Source organism: Adiantum capillus-veneris, chromosome 19 (genome assembly GCF_014529385.1).
Source record: "Adiantum capillus-veneris isolate H3 chromosome 19, ASM1452938v2, whole genome shotgun sequence".
Classification (NCBI taxonomy): domain Eukaryota; kingdom Viridiplantae; phylum Streptophyta; class Polypodiopsida; order Polypodiales; family Pteridaceae; genus Adiantum; species Adiantum capillus-veneris.
This window is the reverse complement of record NC_140949.1, coordinates 35355798-35375234: the sequence shown is the minus strand read 5'-3', so window position 1 is coordinate 35375234 and position 19437 is coordinate 35355798. Positions and strand designations below refer to the sequence as shown.

The 19437-nt window shown below is 39.8% G+C and overlaps 1 protein-coding gene across 1 annotated transcript; it reads left to right on the top strand.

Annotated features, from left to right (window-relative positions):
* Positions 1 to 406: 406 nt before the first annotated feature.
* Positions 407 to 6751, top strand: LOC147433820 (uncharacterized). The gene is made up of 3 exons (XM_086490433.1): positions 407 to 1066; positions 5370 to 5743; positions 6339 to 6751. Exons 1-3 carry the CDS (start codon positions 826 to 828, stop codon positions 6636 to 6638), a joined length of 915 nt encoding a protein of 304 aa, XP_086346559.1. The 5' UTR covers positions 407 to 825; the 3' UTR covers positions 6639 to 6751.
* The last annotated feature ends 12686 nt before the right edge of the window (positions 6752 to 19437 follow it).

The window sequence follows — 19437 nt, the reverse complement described above, 5'->3', positions numbered from 1 at the left end:
ATGTGTGTTGGTTGGATGGAGGCTGGATTCCTTGAAGGAGCGTGACTCCATGACAAGTGCAAAGGGTCAAATAAAAGGGCTTCATAAAAATGGGAGGGGGGGGAAATAGATGCGTGGTGACCACCAAAGAAGCGCCGGGCAGCCTTTCTCGAGACGCTTTTTAGACTTTAACTCCTGTTTGCAAGTCGCCATCGCATTTCCACCCTTTTCCCCTCTTTCTGGAGTCTGCACCGCCCTCTCTCCCTCGTCCCTCCCCCGTCTCTCTCTCTCTCTCTCTCTCTCTCTCTCTCTCTCTCGGTACACGCAGAGAGAGAGAGAGAGAGAGAGAGAGAGAGAGAGAGAGAGAGAGGGGGATTCTGCGCGTAACAAGAGAGAGAAAGAGGGAGGGACTGAGAGAGAGAGAGAGAGAGGGGGGATTCTGCGCGTAACAAGAGAGAGAAAGAGGGAGGGACTCTCTCTCTCTCTCTCTCTCTCTCTCTTATATTGCTATATGTACATGCAGACGTTCCCTTCTTCCCTCGCTCCAGCTTGCACCATCCCCAAGAGCTCTCTCTCTCTCTCATTCGTTGCGCCATCTTCGTCACAAGCAGAGCTGCAGCCTGCAGCAGGGGCTGCGCACTGCAGCAATAACCGTTTGCGCAAGTCCCAACACATGAAAAAACCTGCAAGCTCTGAGCCACGGATCTCTCTCTCTCTCTCTCTCTCTCTCCCTCTCTCTCCCTCTCTGCTGCCACACACACACACACACACACGCAGAGAGGCAGCTAATGATGATATGGTTTGTATAATGATAGTGGGAGTGCAGGGGCAATAGTTCCAGGATCAATGAATGGTGTTGGGGGGTACAGCTTTGCATGGAGCGGCGGCCACTCGACGGAGCAGCAGGGGTGCGCTCATTTCCCCGCAAGTGCGCCAGGGGCAGCAGCAGCGACCTGCAATAATATTAGTAGTGGAGCTGCGGCAACCGCCAGCGCCAGCAAGGCCTCATGGACGCTGCCGTCGATGTCCGTGTCCGACTTGTATGATCACTCTTCTCTCCTCGAATGCAGCAGGTGCATCACCCCAGGTACACAGACGTTCGAACCCTCCCCCTCCCCCCCTCCCCCAGAGGTTTTGAGTTCAAGACTCTCCGGAGAGATCTCTGAGGTGCTACTACGTAAAAATTATGTTCTCTTCTTCGTCTTCTGCTCTCTCTCTCTCTCTCTCTCGCGCGCGCGCGCGCGCTCCACCCTTATATCCACAGTCCTCCATATTGAACTTCATGAATTGAGATCTCATTTGGTCCCATATGACCTTCAAGGAAGATCATTCTCTCTCTCTCTCTCTCTCTCTCTCTCTCTCTCGCGCGCGCGCGCGCGCGCGCCACCCTTATATCCACAGTCCTCCATATTGAACTTCATGAATTGAGATCTCATTTGGTCCCATATGACCTTCAAGGAAGATCATTCTCTCTCTCTCTCTCTCTCTCTCTCTCTCTCTCTCTCACACACACACACACACACACACACACACACACACACACATGCAGACACATACAAGCGTCTCTGCCCTAAGTAGGTCAGCTCGTGGCTTTTGGAACATCTCTAATATAGGAATGGTCTTTCATGTATATAGAGTTGCTGCAACACGAGCAATTCCATACATCACATTACATGCATTCAAATTGGTCCATTTTCATGAATATAACAACGGTTTTGGTCTGCTAATTGAAACATGCCTTAGAGAAGAAGAGAAATAGACGTACAAATTTTATAGTGTGCTCATGTCCCCTTATATGTAAATGGGCTATGTATGTGAGACCCTCTTCACCTGGTTTGTTGGTCAATCTGTGAAACTTTCCGTGGTATGTCATGTATTGCGGTACGTCATGTAGCAATACGGTACTCGTAGATAAGGAACGAAAACAGTAGCAATATTTCCATTCTATTGGATCAACATGTTATGCTTCTTTATTTATAGGATAAATAAAATGAACCATTAGTTTAATAGGTCTATTCTATTTATTCTGTAATTTGTTTGGTTTGTTTACTACATTTCGTGTTCACCATTCAAAACGAGCTGACACAATTACATGGCTTTTTCAAAACCATACCAAGTAGCTTTTCACTCAAGCTTGGCTTATCATGTAAGTATATATCCTTTCGCTAATTCATATACAATGTGCATATATTATGCTTCTATTATAAGCTAAGATCAAAGGATTTCCTCTTCTTATTTCATGAGTTTGTAATTGATGATTTCTTTTTTGCTATCTCTTGTTTACTCCTTTGATACATATTGAATAATTGTGTTTCTAATGGGTATAATTAGAATTGAAAAATAAAAGGGTGTGTTTTCTCATGGAAATAAAACTTGGGACTCTATAGAAAGCTATATTGAAAGCATAACATATAGGGAGCCTCGTGTATAATGAGCCTTCTAGGCTTCTTGAAAGTTGACCTTCAAATCCACTATGGCCATGACACAAAAATATATAGGGATAAGAACTTAGGTTACATATCGTGTCAAAATTGGTACTTGTCGGAAGTTACAGGTGTAGTCAGTGTACCGTGAACAAACTACGATATTGTACTTTGTAAATTTTGGATTTTTTATGAACACTTCAATTCTTGAAGACAATGGCTTGAAATACCTTTGAAAATATGTACTTAGAGGATTCCTAATTATGATGTAATGAAGGTTGAATTCTTATATTGGCACAACCCATAGTAAAACTCTTGGCAATCTTTAATTAGGAGATGATGGAAAGCACAAAGGAAAAAAGGGATTGATCGCATATGCAGGGTCAATCCTCAATTTATTGTTCATTATGGATGCACATGATACAAATTAAGCACGCATGATCATGAACAACATGTATACATGTACATAAACATCATAAACCGACTAGAATTCTATAATTTTCTACATATATTCGTGTTTGTAGCATGCAATATCACACATCCTTGCATTACATGTGATGGATGTTGGCTTCAAATAGATAACACAAAAGATGTATAGACTTGCAATCTCCATATTGTGAGAAATATTCAATATTTTTCAATGTGTATTTGAGTGGATACAGAAGTTATCCATGGATGTATATGAAGAATCCGTATTATATACAATTTATCTCATAAATTGTATGTCTCTTGTATGTGTGCTTATATACATTGCATACATAGGTATTTGATGGTGATGAGACCATGGATCACTGATAGTGTGCATAGATCATACCCTAGCTGCATATAGAGCTTGGAGGTACGTGGAGACCAGTCGTATGGCTAGATGGTAACATGACTAGATGTCAAGTGGCCCTAGATGGCCGCATGAGTGTATAGTCTATCACGTTATAGGACTGGTCATGCTTTGACCAATTACGAATGACCGTCATGTCTATATAAATGGGAATATAATGGTTGGGAGGACAATTTTATTTCAATGCTCCTTGGTACAAAGCTCCTAAGTGGAAAGCTCATCTAGTGAGAGACTATATCACCTACGTTTCATTATATTAGAGTAGATGAAATCCTCATGGGTAAAGAGACTTTTATGGACATGTATAGGTGATGACTCTTCCTTACTTCTTAACGTAGCAGAGAATAGCAAGGAAAGAGATAAGGTTTTGCACTCTTCCAATTTGGATCATTCCTTTTCTTTGATTGCAAGTATGTATTGGATAATAATAATTGTGGCTAGGGACAATGCAAGTAAGAGCTATAGCTTTATTATTTATTCATTAAATATTATACATGGTTAGCTTAAGTCAATTGTGTTTGGCTTAAAGACAAGTTCAAGAACTCATATGAGGATATTTAAACATTTCAAGGGAGAAAGAGATAGATGCAATATTAGTATATTACCCTATAGAAACATAGATTGAGGAAATAATAGTAAATTACCCTTACAATACGAAAAGTGTAAAAACTCAAAAGTAAATTATAGCAACCAGAGCTTGTAAGTCTCAAGAGAGACAATCACATTACCTAGTGAAAGACTTTCTCACCTTGGTAAATGGTGACAAAGAAATCACAAATTTTAAATATTAATGGTGCCACAATATTGTGGAGAAAGCAATGTATTGGCTTGGAAATAAGTAATTTTATAATGGGTAAAGAGTGGATAAATCAGCCAAAGAAGGCCAAATCAGTAATTAAGACTAAACAAGTTGGGAAAACATATTAAATCTTAGGTGGCCATGTGGATAGATAAAGGTCCCATGAAGCTAGAATGGATGATAGCTAGAATGGATGATAGGTGGCCATGTGGCTAGATAAAGGTCCCATGAAGCTAGAATGGATGATAGAATGGAGCAAGAGTGGCATAATGGAATTTTCAACATCCTAGTAGTACATAGAATGCTTCATGAATACACTCCAATCAAGTAATCAATACAATAAATGCTTTGTCTATAGAAATTCAGTATTAAAGTATTGAGTAGTTATGACATGCCACCAAAGAACCCTAATGATTTCTCTCATCATGGGTTCCACAATTTATGAGTAGGTAATTAGTTTTATTTATGGGAAGAAAGTACCTATACTGGTGGGAGCATGGAGCACGCATGACATGCATAGATAGAGTGCATATAGAATAAGATGCACATAGATCTTTGAGGTGGAGTCAGTTGATTGAGTAGTTAATAAAGCTATATGGCAGCATGGGATGTCCACTAGCCTTGAACGACCATACGAGGTTATAGCCCAGCCTAGAAAGGTCTTGCGTGGTTGATGCCCAACCAAGTGTGAATGACCATGCCTAATTATATGGAACTCTTATGGTTGCATAGTGAGTCTCATGTATTGCTCCTTGTCAAATAGTTTCTATGTAAGTCTATGTGTCAACATTTCAATATACTGTTGTCATCACAAATTCATCGCAAAAATGATTTTATGATTTGGTTCAATTTATTGATGCATTCTAAGTACAAAAGCAGTGCAAGTGTATCCTTACAACTTGGATTTTTGTATATGTAATTTTATGTAGCAAATATGCCAATTTAGGAAAACTTGATAAGCATTTATTATTTCTTTCCATGAGTTTTTGTGTCATCAATGGCTTTTTTTATCATTCAACTTAAATTATTAATCTTATCACTTAGAAGTTAATTATCTTTTGATATGATGTACTCATCCTATTGCTACCTACATCTAGTTTAGCAAATTAACTCTCTGTACTAGAAAATATATTTTGCACATGTAGGTCATCTAAATAGATATGTGGGACATTGTCCAAGGAAAAGTCAACATTTTGGAGGGAGATCTGATGTGTGTGTGTATGTGTGTGTATCTATCTATGTGTAGAATGCCTTAGTGGGTCTCACAACATGTAGATTAAGAAGTGTTCAACACAACTTAGAGTACTTGAGCATATATATTTTTAATTTGTAGGTCATTCTATGAGGTATGGAGGACATGGCCAGGGCAATGTAAGCATTTTGGATGGAGATTTAATGCAAGATATACACTACAATATGGAGGACGAGGATGAGACCTTAGGAATGGAGATGAAAATTATGAAGAAAAGGAAGCTTACAACCGAGCAAGCAAGACAGTTAGAGGCAAGCTTTGAAGCTGACAAGAAGCTAGAAGCAGAGAAGAAGCAACGACTAGCAGAGCAACTAGGCCTACAACCACGACAAGTGGCTGTATGGTTTCAAAATCGTCGTGCTAGATCTAAAACTAAGCAGCTTGAGATTGATTTTCTCACCTTGAAGGCAGAATTTGATCGTGTTCTAGCACAACGTCGAGCCCTTCAGGCTGAGGTTTGTGTCATTTCTTGATTCATCACTTCAAAGTTAAGCATCTTTAATATTGGAGTGCATGATCATCAATATTCATATTGATTTTCATACCTTATAGATCAGTGTATATATGTGTCCTTTTTTGTCTTTACTTGGTGCTCTCATTGCTAAAACATCAATTGTGTGTGCACATACACATCCATCTGCATGTATGTGCGCGCGCGCACACACACACAAAACCTACTTGACTTTTGTGTGCCCATATTTTTGTTATTCCTAGCCACATGTGCTAGAATTAAATACACAAGCTCTATATTTATTGTTTATCTACTTTCCTTACATACATTAACTTCATTTCATGTTTGAAAATAGTAAACCATGCAATCCACAATGATAATATCTTATAATCTCTCTCTCTCTCTCTCTCTCTCTCTCTCTCTCTCTCTCTCACACACACACACACACACACACACACACACACACAATACTCCCAATCATTTAGATATTGTCTAGCAACTCAAAACCCATATTTATCTTCAATGTCTTTCTGATTCATAATTTTGATGTCAAGGTTATCTTCTTACTTTCTTAAGTTAACACATGGTCTTTACTTTAGGTCGATCGATTGTCAGCTCAACTACAAGCTAAAAGTTCAGACGCGAAGAATAATTCATGCAGCCAAGAATCCACATCATCTACCAATTCAAACAATGGTGATGTGGTTTCAGGAAGTACAACATTACAAATAAAGATGACATCTCCAACAAAAGATGGAGAACGCTTCACAGCTAATTTTGGCCAAGATTTTGGAAAAAGCAAGGAGGGTCTCTCAAAGTTGCAAGAGATGTCAAAATCTCCCAATGCAACTAGCTATGAATGGGAACCATACGACAATGGATTATGGGTATTTGATTGAATAACTCAATATGTGTTTCTCATTGGTATGAAACAATTCAAGGTTAGGGTAAGATTTAAAAATATCCCCCTTGAAATGTCATGTTATAAATATATTACATGCCTTGTCCTTCATTGCAATTAGTTTTAATTCGTTTTAAATATTGAATAAATATACTGCTTTATCTCTTGTAAATAGAGTAGAAATTTTAATTAGTGTAAACTATAATTATATAAACTTGCATTGGCTTCTACTCAATATGTCAATTTTGATCACTTTATTAAAATGTTTAAATTACATTAACAAGATAATTCTAAATATTAAATAAATAAGGAATTAAACTCCCTCTCTTGTAAATACTATCCAAAGTATTAATTGCGCTATATTAAATTTATGATTGCCAAAATCGTATTGGCTTTTACTTTGTATGTCAATTTTGATCACTTTGTTAAAATGTAATGTAAATTATATTGAAAAATGACAAATGTTAGAATCTTTAAAAATAAAAATAAAATTGATGATAGCTATTAAACATCAATAATATCAATTGTTTTGGTAGGGAGGCTTGTATTTATAGCTGGGACGTGCTTAGTATTTTTGAGCTACTAAAAACAAATCAATTTAAATATTAAAGTTAAAGAGTTAAATATTAAAGTTAATGTACGTTCATGTTTTGCATCACACATGTTCTAGAATCTAGACTTGAATATCGTGAATTTCTTTCAAATATATTATGACACGATAAATTTTGCATGTTTATTGAGGGACATGAAAAAACCTCCAATAACTTCCATATTGTGAATAAACCTCTTTTGTGGTCAAACCTATGGAGTTTTCTAAGGTATTAAATATATATTTTGGACACAACTATGAGGCTTAACCATCGTGGTACTTCCATATAACTTGCCGAGTTATATGGCAAAGCCTTGGTGGTAGATATTCTTGGTTAGTGTGGTCCCGCGACATAACTAGTCAAGTTACGTGGCATCCCACTAGAGAATTGGCTACTTGTATACGGATAAGCCAGGTAACGACAACTTATGTGGCAACCTACATGGTGGGGTGGCCACTACCTATGTAGATGTTCCACACAACTCACCGAGTTTTGTTGCATCCACCATGGTAGCAACTCACAAGTTACAACCTACAAGGTGGATACACCAAAATGTATGTGCAAGACCAAGTGTACCCACTTTTGGTGATTTGTAAAGACTTGGATTTCCTTAAAAAATCCATTTCATGCAATAGTATGGCATATTATCATTTCCTAGCTCACTTTTCAAAGCCAAGAATAAATGTTCACACACATAGCTAAGAACACACTGGAACCAAAATAAGATTCTAAAATGTTTCTTTTTCCTGTAAGGGCTAACCTAGTCTAAACTCTCACACAATCACACAGTCACAACCATATTGTAATCCTAATAAAGACTTGAATGTAAGCTAAGTATCACTCATGTTGCAAAAAATTCTTGCAAATCATTAAGTACATGTTGAGGATCTTAACTTGATTATTGGTAATTTTTTTCCAAGTGTTTTTTTGAAATATTCTAAAAAATATATTCTACTTATGCAAAGCTTATTTTGCAAACTACTGCTGTTATTTGATAGGGCAGAAAATGGCCATGATGTGACATCGAACCATCCTAATGATGCTAAGTCACAACAAAAATCTACAAGGGTAGGGAGTGCACCAATCCCTCCCCCTACAATTTTGAAAAAAATTGGCTATGGTGCGGCATGAGAATGTGGTGATGGTGTCATATTGCAACAAACATATGCAAGGATGGGGAATGCATAAATTTCCCTACCCTTGCAAATCTTTATTGCAATCAGACATTGACACAATGATCATGTGTTGTACCATAGCCTATTTTTGCCATAGACCTTATTTAGAGGTCTATATTAGATACCTAGCTATGATGCAGACGGGATTATTGAGTCTTTGAAAAATTGCGACAAAAAAATTTAGGGGTGGGGAATGCATTGATTCCCTCTCCCTCACACAATTTTTTCTCATCAACTCTTGACATAATAGTTCAAGCAGCACCATAGCCATATTTCCACAACATACGTTACTTGGAGGTCTATGTGAGAAATGGCTAGGGCGTGACACAAGGTCATTGAGTCGGAGTCAAAAAAAAAATTGTAGGGGTAAAGACTATAACCCACTTAAGTGATTCTATGGAAGAAAAATAGTTATGATATAGTATGGGGCTCCGATGACTTTGCATGGGCGTAAAATAGGTGTATTCCCCACCCCAGCTCCAAAGTTATATTGAAATCAAATAATAATGGTCCTATACCATGCCAATATAGCCATATTTTTCCTTAGACCTCTGAGTGAGGCTATGGGCATTGGGCTGTCTCTGAGCTCACATCAAAACTTGATAGGGATAGGGAATGCACCAATCTCCCTGTTGTTGCAAAAAAAAAAAGACCGAACATTGACACAATGGGCCCCATACTGCACCATTTTTTATGCCATAGCCCTCTAAGCGGCTTTATGGGTGAAAAAAGGCTATAGTGCGGCACAATATCATTTTGATGGTGTTAAATTGCAAAAAAGTTTGCAAATGGTGAAATATTCAATGAAACCCCATCCTTGCAAATTTTTATTGCATTTAGATATGAGCATGATGGTCCCACGTTGGGCAAAAATATAGCTATGTCACGACATTGGACCAATTAGTTGGGATCAAATTGCAACATTTGAAAGCTTGCAGGGATGGGGAATGCATTAATCCCCTATCCTTGCAAAGTTTTTTTACAGTTAGACATTGACACAATGGTACTATGCTACACCATAGCAATTTCTATTCCATAGACATTAAGCAGATCTATGGGAGAAAGATGGCTATAGTGCAGCACACGTCCATCGTCATGGTGTTAGATTGCAATAAGGCTTTGCACGAACAAAAAAATGTACCAATCACTTTGCCATTACAAAGTATTTTGCGATTAGACTTGACAAAATGGTCCCATGTCGCACCCCTAGGATTTCACCATAGCCACATTTCTACAATACACGTAATTTGAACATCTATGGGAGGAATATGTATATGGAGCGGTATGGGACCATTGTGACACAATTCCACCACAATTTAACAAAATAAAATTACAAGGGTGGTGGGATTAGTGTATTCCCCACCCTTGAATTTTTTTCACGATCAAACTCTAACGATCAAACTCTAACATGATAGTCGCATGCCGCACCATAGCCATATTTTTTCCATATCACTAAGTGAATCTATGGGCAAAACGTGGCTATGGTGCAACAAAAGGCCATAGTGATTGTGTCATATCTCAACATTTTTTTTTAGTGATTGGTAATACACCAATTCCCTTGCTCTTGCAAGGTTTTGTTGTGATTGAACGCCGACACAATGGGCCCTTGCTGCTCCATAGCTATATTTTTGCAATAGACCTCCAAGTAGGTCTATGGCCTGAAAATGCTTATGGCATGGTACAGGACAATTGAGTCTGTGTCACATCTCAAAAATTGTTTATAGGGATGGGGATATACCAATCTCGCCACCCTTGCAAAATTTCATTACAATTATACATTGACTCATCGGTTCAGTGCCATGCCATAACCATACTCTCTCCATATTCTTGCCATAAACTTTAATCCAAAAAATGGCTATGACATGGCACGAGACCGTTTTATCGGTGTCAATGATGTAACAACAAAAGAAAAATGAGAAAAGCCAAAAATAAAAAATGAAAAAAACAAGGAGAAGAGCAATGAAAAATGAAAAGCAAATAGAGAAGAAATCAAGATCGACAAGACATGCTTCAAATGCCACCCACTCCTATTCACACACACACACACACACACCCTTGTTGCAAAGTTGTTGTGCTTCATTTACATTTGTAACCGGTCTTTGATAGACACTCCGCATAGTTGCATATTCTTGGTTGAGCTTAATGTTCAAGTGAAACTTGCGATTATCATTGACGGAAGATGTATTACTCATTGTAAGTACTGAAGAGCACACTGAAAGTATAATGGAGATAACGTAGTAGGAGAGCTGTTAGCATTAGAAGAGAAGAGAGAAAGCTCTTGAAAGTGACTAGAGCACTCTAAAAGGTCATAAGAGAGTAAGAGACAAAAAGGAGGGATTGAATTATTCAAAAGTGGAAACAACTATTTGCTACCAAATCAAGAAAATGAGAACAAAGTTCGAGGTGAGCCGCAAAGGAATGGTTTGAAAATGATATCTTTTTTAATATTGAGAGATATGTACAGTCTTCTTAACTTCAACCTATGTGGCTACAAGAATTCTCATATATTTTCCAATTGTTGTGTTTCACAATAAAGAGGCTTTCATTTTTTCCTTTATTGCACAGTATAATCCATGAGAAAAAGAGGGGGTAAGGGATAGCCTTGACACATTTCTTGAGCATATTCAATTCCTTCTTGTGATGAAATAATAGCTTACTTTATTATCCTACCTTTAATAAAAGCGTTTTTTCTTTGAAGAAATCCATTTCATGAAATGCACATAGAGAGAGCTACTTTTGCAAAGATTTTATAAACACTTATCACCATGGTCAGAGGTCCCCCTTTGCTAGGCTATCCTAATTGGGGGCTCTTTTTTCAAGTAATTGATGAATCTTGTGTTTATGGGAAACGCAGGGCAGATTTTATAAACACTTATCACCATGGTCAGAGGTCCCCCTTTGCTAGGCTATCCTAATTGGGGGCTCTTTTTTCAAGTAATTGATGAATCTTGTGTTTATGGGAAACGCAGGGCTTTATGGCTAGCTCTAGATTTTGGCTTTTCAATGGAGATAAGGGGGTCTTCTTTTAAGGAGGCTCTTATTCTCCTCCTAATGTCAATGACATGTTTTCTAAATGGCCTTTGTGCTGAGTTAGCCTTTGACCACGCTTTAGTTGGGGATTTGTGGGCTTGGAATTCTTCATAGAAAATTATTATTTGGAAATTATTGGATAGACTCGGCCTCATCATCTTGGAAATCTACTATCACAAGAAGTTTTGGACAAATTCTCACAATATTTCCCACATTGTGCCTTACCTCAACATCATGAGCTTCTGTGAGGGAGGTGCCGCATACCTAGCTAGGTACGATTGGGGGCAGGGGCCGGTGGTCCTTGCCCTCAATCGTACCTAGCTAGGTATGCAGTGCCTCTCGAGCAGAAGCTCATGATGTTATGCATTGTATGAAAAACATTTGAGAAAGACTCCGTTTTCCTACCTGAGAAAATTTCTAAATCTTCTTGTGTATGATCATATGCACTAATTATAAAGGATTTTAAGAAGAGGTCAGGGTCCCGCTAGCAAGCTAACAAGCACTCTAGATTATAAATCCTTCTCTAGATTGAAAGGAAGGAAGTATCACAGAGGAATTATGTGCTTGAGCTCTCTCCTTCCATTCTTGAGAATTTCGTGAGCTCTAAGGATTGGTATCCTTCTCAATATTATCCATACCACACTTTTAGCACAAGAAGCTTTGGACAAATTCTCACAATAATTATTCCCACATTGTGATTTACCTCAACATCATGAGCTTTTGTGAGGGAGGCACCGCATACCTAGCTAGGTACGACTGGGAGCAGGGGACCCCCGGCCCCCCCACCGGTGCCTCTCGAGCAGAAGCTCATGATGTTATGCATTGTATGAAAACCACTGAAAAAGACTCCGTTTTCCTACATGAGAAAATAGGCAACTCCTCCAAGTTTCAACAAGGTTAGTACCGATCTGGTGGGATTTTGGGACGGCCATTTTGGTGTTGAAGTTATCAATCGTCTCTCTCTCTCTCTCTCTCTCTCTCTCTCTCTCTCTCTCTATATATATATATATATATATATATATATAAAGGTGCTCGTTGTACCCTCCACCATTTACAAAATCCAACAAAGCTAGATCAAAGCAAGGAAAGAAGGAAGTTGCCCCCTTTAAATTTGTAAGAAAATAGTGAGAAATTCCAAAAAGCATGGTGCAAGTCTGAGATGATTTGCTATCATGAGAGGCTTTAATAAAGGGGTGTGTGTGCTCAAGAAAATGATTTTTGCCTAATACACTCTAGTTCGTTGATGCAAGTGCATAGGTCACAAGCTCACAACCCATCCCCTTGGCTGACGCAACCTCTCTCTCTCTCTCTCTCTCTCTCTCTCTCTCTCTCTCTCTCCCCCAGTGCCCACCTTTTCCTCTTTCTCAGAACTTTTACTGGCCTCTAGTGACTTCTGCAAACGCATCAAGCAAGCTGAAAGACCTTTGCAGCGACCAAGGACACGAGAGAGAGAGAGAGAGAGAGAGGGGCAGAGAGGGGACCAAGTTTGATTTTGGAAGGACGTTGCTATCAGAGTTGCCGCAGGCCATTCCAAGAAGAAGCCGTCAAAAGGCCACGTCCTTCTCACAGTCACACTCCTACTCGCTGAAAAGCAGTTCATTGCTGCAGCTGCTGCATGCGCCTGCTCTTTCATATTATGTTGGTATCCCCGCCTTGCGGCCGCCGCCCCCCCCGCCCCCCCAAAAAAAAAAAGAGAGAGAGAGAGACTCTCACGACGTCCCTCTCCACCTGCAGGCTGCTCGCGTTCTCGGCCCCGAAAAAAAACCGTCATTTGTGCGCCGTCGGTCTTCCTGAGCCTGGTCAGCGCCCCTCTTGAAATCTCTCCCTCAACTTTTGTCAAGAAGTATGTGTTGAGGTTGTTTAATAAAGGGAAAATTACCAAAATACCCCTCTAATTTGTGGAAATTCCCAAACTACCCCTCAAATTTCAAAAATTCTCAAAATACCCTTGTATCTATTTTGGTTGAATTATTCAAGCTTATCATTCCTTTATTCTTTTCTGACAATCAAGATCCGTTTTTGAGTGCTTAGTACGTAATTTGTCACAAATTACCTCGCAAAAAAGGGCAATTATATCTAAAAATAATGAAGCAATTCATCTCCAAAGCCTACATAACCTACTCAAATTCTAGTTTTAGTATCTTGTATTGATAGACAATCACTCTTCTTGTGAAAGGTACAAATTTTTTAATCTTTGGAAAAATTTAATCTCACAACCTGGGGTATTTTGGGAATTTTTAAAAATTTGAGGGGTATTTTGGGAAATTATGACAAAATATAGGGGGTATTTTGGGAATTTTTGAAATTTGAGGGGTATTTTGGGAATTTCCACAAATTAGAGGGGTGCTTTGGTAATTTTCCCTTTAATAAAATTAGCCTTTCCATGCAAGATGTGGAGTAAGGCTGGGTTCACACGAGTCGGCATCAGAGAAGGGAAAGGGAGCGTGTGTCCGTGGTGGCGCACACTGATCGTAACAAAAGAGTATGGCGAACTTCAGGACCCACCTCAGAACAGGCAAGCCCCCCCCTCCCCTCCCCTGAAATGCATCACTACCTGCACCTTTTCTGCGCAGAAGGCGGATCGCACAGGTCCAACCTCCATCGACAATGGCAATAACAGAACCCATTCACTGTTGTGTTTTTGCCTCCACCTCTTGTGAACAAGACTTTTGGAGGCAATTCACGTGTTAGGGATTGCCGCCATGCTCATATGAACCCAACCTAAAAGATAGCGCAATATCTTCTACCCATGACAAGAAGCTCTTTGGATGAAAAGTCTAATCCCTCTAGTATGAATTAGCCTTCCACAATTTGCAAAGGGCTTTCTAGAATTATCATCACACACGAGGATGAAACTTGTACCTTCTAGGCGATCACTGAAGAGCATGAGTTCACAAGAGAGATGGGAGGCTAAGCAACTAATAACGTCAGGGATCTTGGATGTGAGAAATTACCCTGATTATGGTGTTGATGCATCTAGGTGTCTCGTGTATCAAGACAAAAGCATTGAAGAGGGGCTTGAAATTGAGCTCAATGAGTATAAGCCTACCTTATTGAGAGGGCAATCAAGGTATACTCCATTGATATGTCACTTGTAAACAACATAACACTGTCAAAGCATATATTGGTGGTCCAAAAAGGGTTGTCTTGGACATTCCTTTTTCAAGTGATTTTTGGGGGGGGGAGTCATTGAGTCAATAATGATTTTCGCAGGAAGAAACTCATTGAGTCAATAATGAAAAGGCAATTAAAAAATTAGGGGTGTGCGTTTTTAAATGCCCACTCCTTAAGTTGGATGTGGTATGCAGACACCAAGCTAGGCTCTCCCTCTCTCTCCCCTTCTCTGCAACCGTGTTTTGCACAGAGCATCCCCTTTCTCTCCTTTGCTACGCACATTTCTCTAGTGTGTGTCCATAGCTCTTCTCCATAAATCTCTCTTCTTCTTCTTCTTCTTCTTCTCTCTCTCTCTCTCTCTCTCTCTCTCTCTCTCTCTCTCTCTCTTTCTCTCTCTTCTATGCACACAAGATGGAGCCTTCTCTCGAGCTAGGTGTGTGTGTGAGATGTTTTTTCATTTTGATGCCTTGAGCTCTTCTTCGTGGTTGTTATAGATGTATGTTCATGCCTTGAGCTCTTTCTATGCAGGTTTTCCAGACCTGGCTCTGTGCCCACCGGTGCACACCTAGGAAGGTTTTGAATACTTTCACAGGATTCTTACGAGAGTACTGGGTTGCACAAAAAAGGGAACAAAGAGAGAGGCAAAGGAACACTCTCAGTGTTGAAAAGCGAAAGGATGTCCAACTTGATGAGAAGCAAAAAAAGAAGGTTCTTCGTGATATGTCAAAGTGATGGCAAGAGCAGACACAAGTATTGACAAAAAACTCCAAGGCGACATATTTGATCAGCTACTCTAGCAACCAGTGTTTTGTAACCTGCAGAACTCAGTACATTGTATAGAGAGAGCAGTGATTTCAAACATTCGTAGCACCTTGTCAGAAGTCAAGGTTCTACATTCAGCTAGAGAAATACTTTCTAAGAGGGCAACTATGATTAATTCCAAGGATGAGGTAGATGCAAGGCCCTGTACCAATAGAGCACTTGCAACTTCACTGGGTATACGTAAAGGAAACATCCGTTTTGCAAACGTACGAATACACTTTGAGGATGTGAACATTCGTTTCCCGGATATACCACGTCAATGACAAGTTCATCATTCTACATGAATCACAAAGGACATTAAGTATCTTGTGTTTGGTTTTTGGATAGTAGAGACCCGAGTCTCTCTAACTAAGAAAGACATATACCAAAGTCATATCAGCAGGCGATCGTTACGCATCCATTGCATCTGCTAGACCAACCTCAGCTATTATGAACCGTGCAATATAACTTTGTTTCCTTGCATAGTAAGAATAGGCACCAGGTAAAGTGCTTTCAACCACCACTTCAAATCCACTTTGAAGCAAAAGGGTAAGTGCTTTCAATCACTTTAGGGGGCTATTGTTTGTATAAGCACTTAATAATGGTTAAAAAGCGAGTAGAACCTTGTAAAACCACTTTATGTGGCTATTGCTCTTAATAGCACTTAACAACGGGTAAAATGAGTATAGAACCGGTAAACTACACTTATAAACCACTTTCAAGTAATTTGTTGACCGTTGTTAACCACTTTTTGGGGCTAGATTTTCACAAGGTTCTGAAGGTGCTCCTAAACACTTTGAAGTGGCTTGATACCATTCCCTTGTAATTGTCTCATGGACATATCCTTCATATAGGTGTTATTTAGTTACAAATGCATGCATGCTTGTGCTCTTGATTAGAGAAATTTCCTCCCTTTTCTCTCAAAGAGATGCCCTCCACAATCTAGCTTGTGACAAGTAGTGGTTTATTTGGAATTGGGAAGTATACTCCTTTCCTCTTTGATTTGCTAGATAGTGATGTGTTTATATTTATCTATTAATATTTAAGATATACGACGTAATGAAAGGATACCAAATCCACGAGAATAATCTTATGGAAGTAGCCTGTATTTACACATTATTTAGTTGGAATAGTAAGCATGATCATGCTCTTCATAAGAGAGATTCCCCACCTTTTGATTAAAGAGACTCCCTCCCCCCCATGTAAGTGGAATATGCACAAACATACTTCATTTTTGCAACATTGTGGAGCCTATCAAGTGAAGAGATTTTTCTTTTTTGAGGGGAACAACAATTGCATGGCTACCTAGAATGATATATGCAAAGACAAGCCGGGATATACTTGTAGCACTCTAGTAAATGAATTGGCTTGCAATAGAGAAACAGAGTATGTACAAGAGGAAACACAATTTTTAAGGATATATATGTATTAGCCTTAGCCGATTGATATTTCTTAGAAACTCACATTTATCTTATTGTAAATATGAATTGCCTACAGAACTAAGAATACAAGTGTTAATATCTTTTTTTTCTTCATTTTTTATCTTGGTGTTTCTAACCATCCTCATTTGAGATCCCCTCAACATGAAAATTGCTTTAGTAAGGGCTTGTGAACAAGTCTAATTTTGTTGCTCATTTTTATCCTAGTTTCTTAACATTGTACTCTTTGATGATGCTTTTGATTCCATTGGCCTCCCTTTAAAATGTCTTGAATTATTTTTTGATTAGCGCAACTATTTAGCTTCAAACCTCCTCTTAATATCCTATAGAGAAACAATATAAGTGATGATTGAATTTAGGTTTGAGTCTCACATCTATGTGCTAGTGCCTTCAACCAAGTTTAGTGTGTCCATGTGCTAGTTTAAGTGAGCCATATGAGACTCAAAATCAAATTTAATACTCTTCTTAATATCCCACATAGTAGCAACAAGTGAAGCTTCAACTCAAGTTTCAAATCCCAGTTCATGTGCTAGTGCTACAATTTATATGGCACAAAGGGTCCCCGCACACAACCATGAGGTCAAACTTAACAAAAAAATACTACAATTTCAAGTCTCATTTTAAAAAATGGGATTTGAATAATTCCCAAAATTCCTAAATATATCTTATAGGGAGATAGACATGCCAATAATCACCCAACCATACCTATATCACTACAACAAAAAAACGTGTTATCGACGCAGATATCGACGCGGCCCGTCGCTATGCGCGTCGCTATCCGCGTCGCTGTGAAACCGGTCGCTATTAGCGACGCACATAGCGACGACCATAGCAGAATTTTTTTTTTTTTGGGCAGAGGGCAGGTAGCCTGGCCTCTGCCCAGTTAAAAGATGGACACAGCCACAGCCAGACTTCTTGCCCTCTGCCCAAGAAAGCAAGCAGCACCAAAATATCAACCATGCTCCCGTGCGCAAAAATTTCGGCAGAGTTCCCTTTGTTTTTACATAAACTTTAAAAAAAAAACCATTTCATGTATACGCCTCCTACATGCTATCCATGTAGGATCTCACATGAGATTTAAGGCCAATGAAAGACAACCGTACCAACTGAAAAGCATAGCAATAACTTAAAAGCATAACCATAATGAACCATAACCATAACTTAAAAGCATAACCATAACGAACCACCATAACCATAACTTAAAAGCATAACCATAACTTAAAACCATAACCGGCTATAACCACTTTGATCAAAACCGTAATGCAGATAACCATAACCATAAACAAAATTAACAATAACCATAAGCATAACCAGAAACAGAAACAATAACTATCTATACAATGACAATGACAATAATCATAACCATAAGGGAAACAATAACTGTCTGAACACTAACTGTTTGTACAAAAAAGAGACACAGAAGCGTGTCTGTGTCTTGCAAAGCATATAGATGAAATCTGGTCCACTAATGACTAGGCGTCGCAACCTGCACATAAGACAACTCACAAAATTAGTATTGATATTACTTCACATATACTGACTTAATTAAATCAACTCACACATATTAACGTCTCACCTCAAGCGATCAGTGAGACTGTAAGGCCTCCCAGTCTACAGGCTCTCCTGAAGCTTCAAGATCATTCAGTACTTCATAGATACCTCTGCGATATCCATCTAACTCCTCCTCGCGTGATGGAGCTCTATGCATCGCAAGATTCTGCGTTTATAAAAAAATCAAAGTAATAAGAATACATGATTCATCGTGTTTTAAAAAATGCCATAGTTAAGATTGGATTAGAAACTCACAAACTCATAGCGAAAGGTGTTGAAGCCTCCGCTGTCAAGATGAGATGTCCCCCTAGTCATCTGTCGTACCTGCGCGGCCTCACGCTGCTGTCTGAACCGCGTGGCCGCTGTCCACTCATCCTCCCTGATCTGCAGCCACGTCTCGTGTGGGATGCCCGAAGGCTTCGGCGAGCCGGTCCTGAAAGCCTTTGGAGCTGCATCTCGTCGATGTTTGATGGTGTCCTGTGCAACACCCTTGATCCACCGCGCTGAAACAACGGAAGAACTCGAAGCAGGCTGGTACTCTCTCAGGATGGTCTCCACTATGTAAGTGACTTTTTCCTTTTCTTGCTTATCCCAAGACGTCAGAATGCTGGTCGAAAACTGCAGCTCCACGAGCTAGCGAATCCGCTGTCGCATCTCAGTCCCGACTCTATCCATGTCAACAGAACCATCTCCCCGTACAGTATAGAGCTTGGAGGCACTAGGATCGTGTGCCCCCCAAGGTGTCCGAGGTGTGCCAAGAGGTGTGTCGAGAGGTGTGCCTGGGTAAGACGGGGGTCGTGAGCGAGGAGGGGTCGAAGCATCTGTGGACCCTCCTCCACAGCAACCACCACCTCCACCTGACGATCGCCGAGATCGGCGAGTACGCCTGTGCTGCGGAGATGAGGACGTACCCGCCTCTACCCCACCCATAGGTGTCGAAGCGGCCGTGATGGGAGAAGAAGGCGTCGTACCCATAGGCGTCCTGAACCCCGTAGGCGTCCCCCCCCTAGGCGTCGGACCCTCGGGTGTGAAGCCCGGAGGCGTAGTACCCGTGCCTTTGGCTACCCAGTACTGAGAAGCCTCTGCCATCTGAGCAG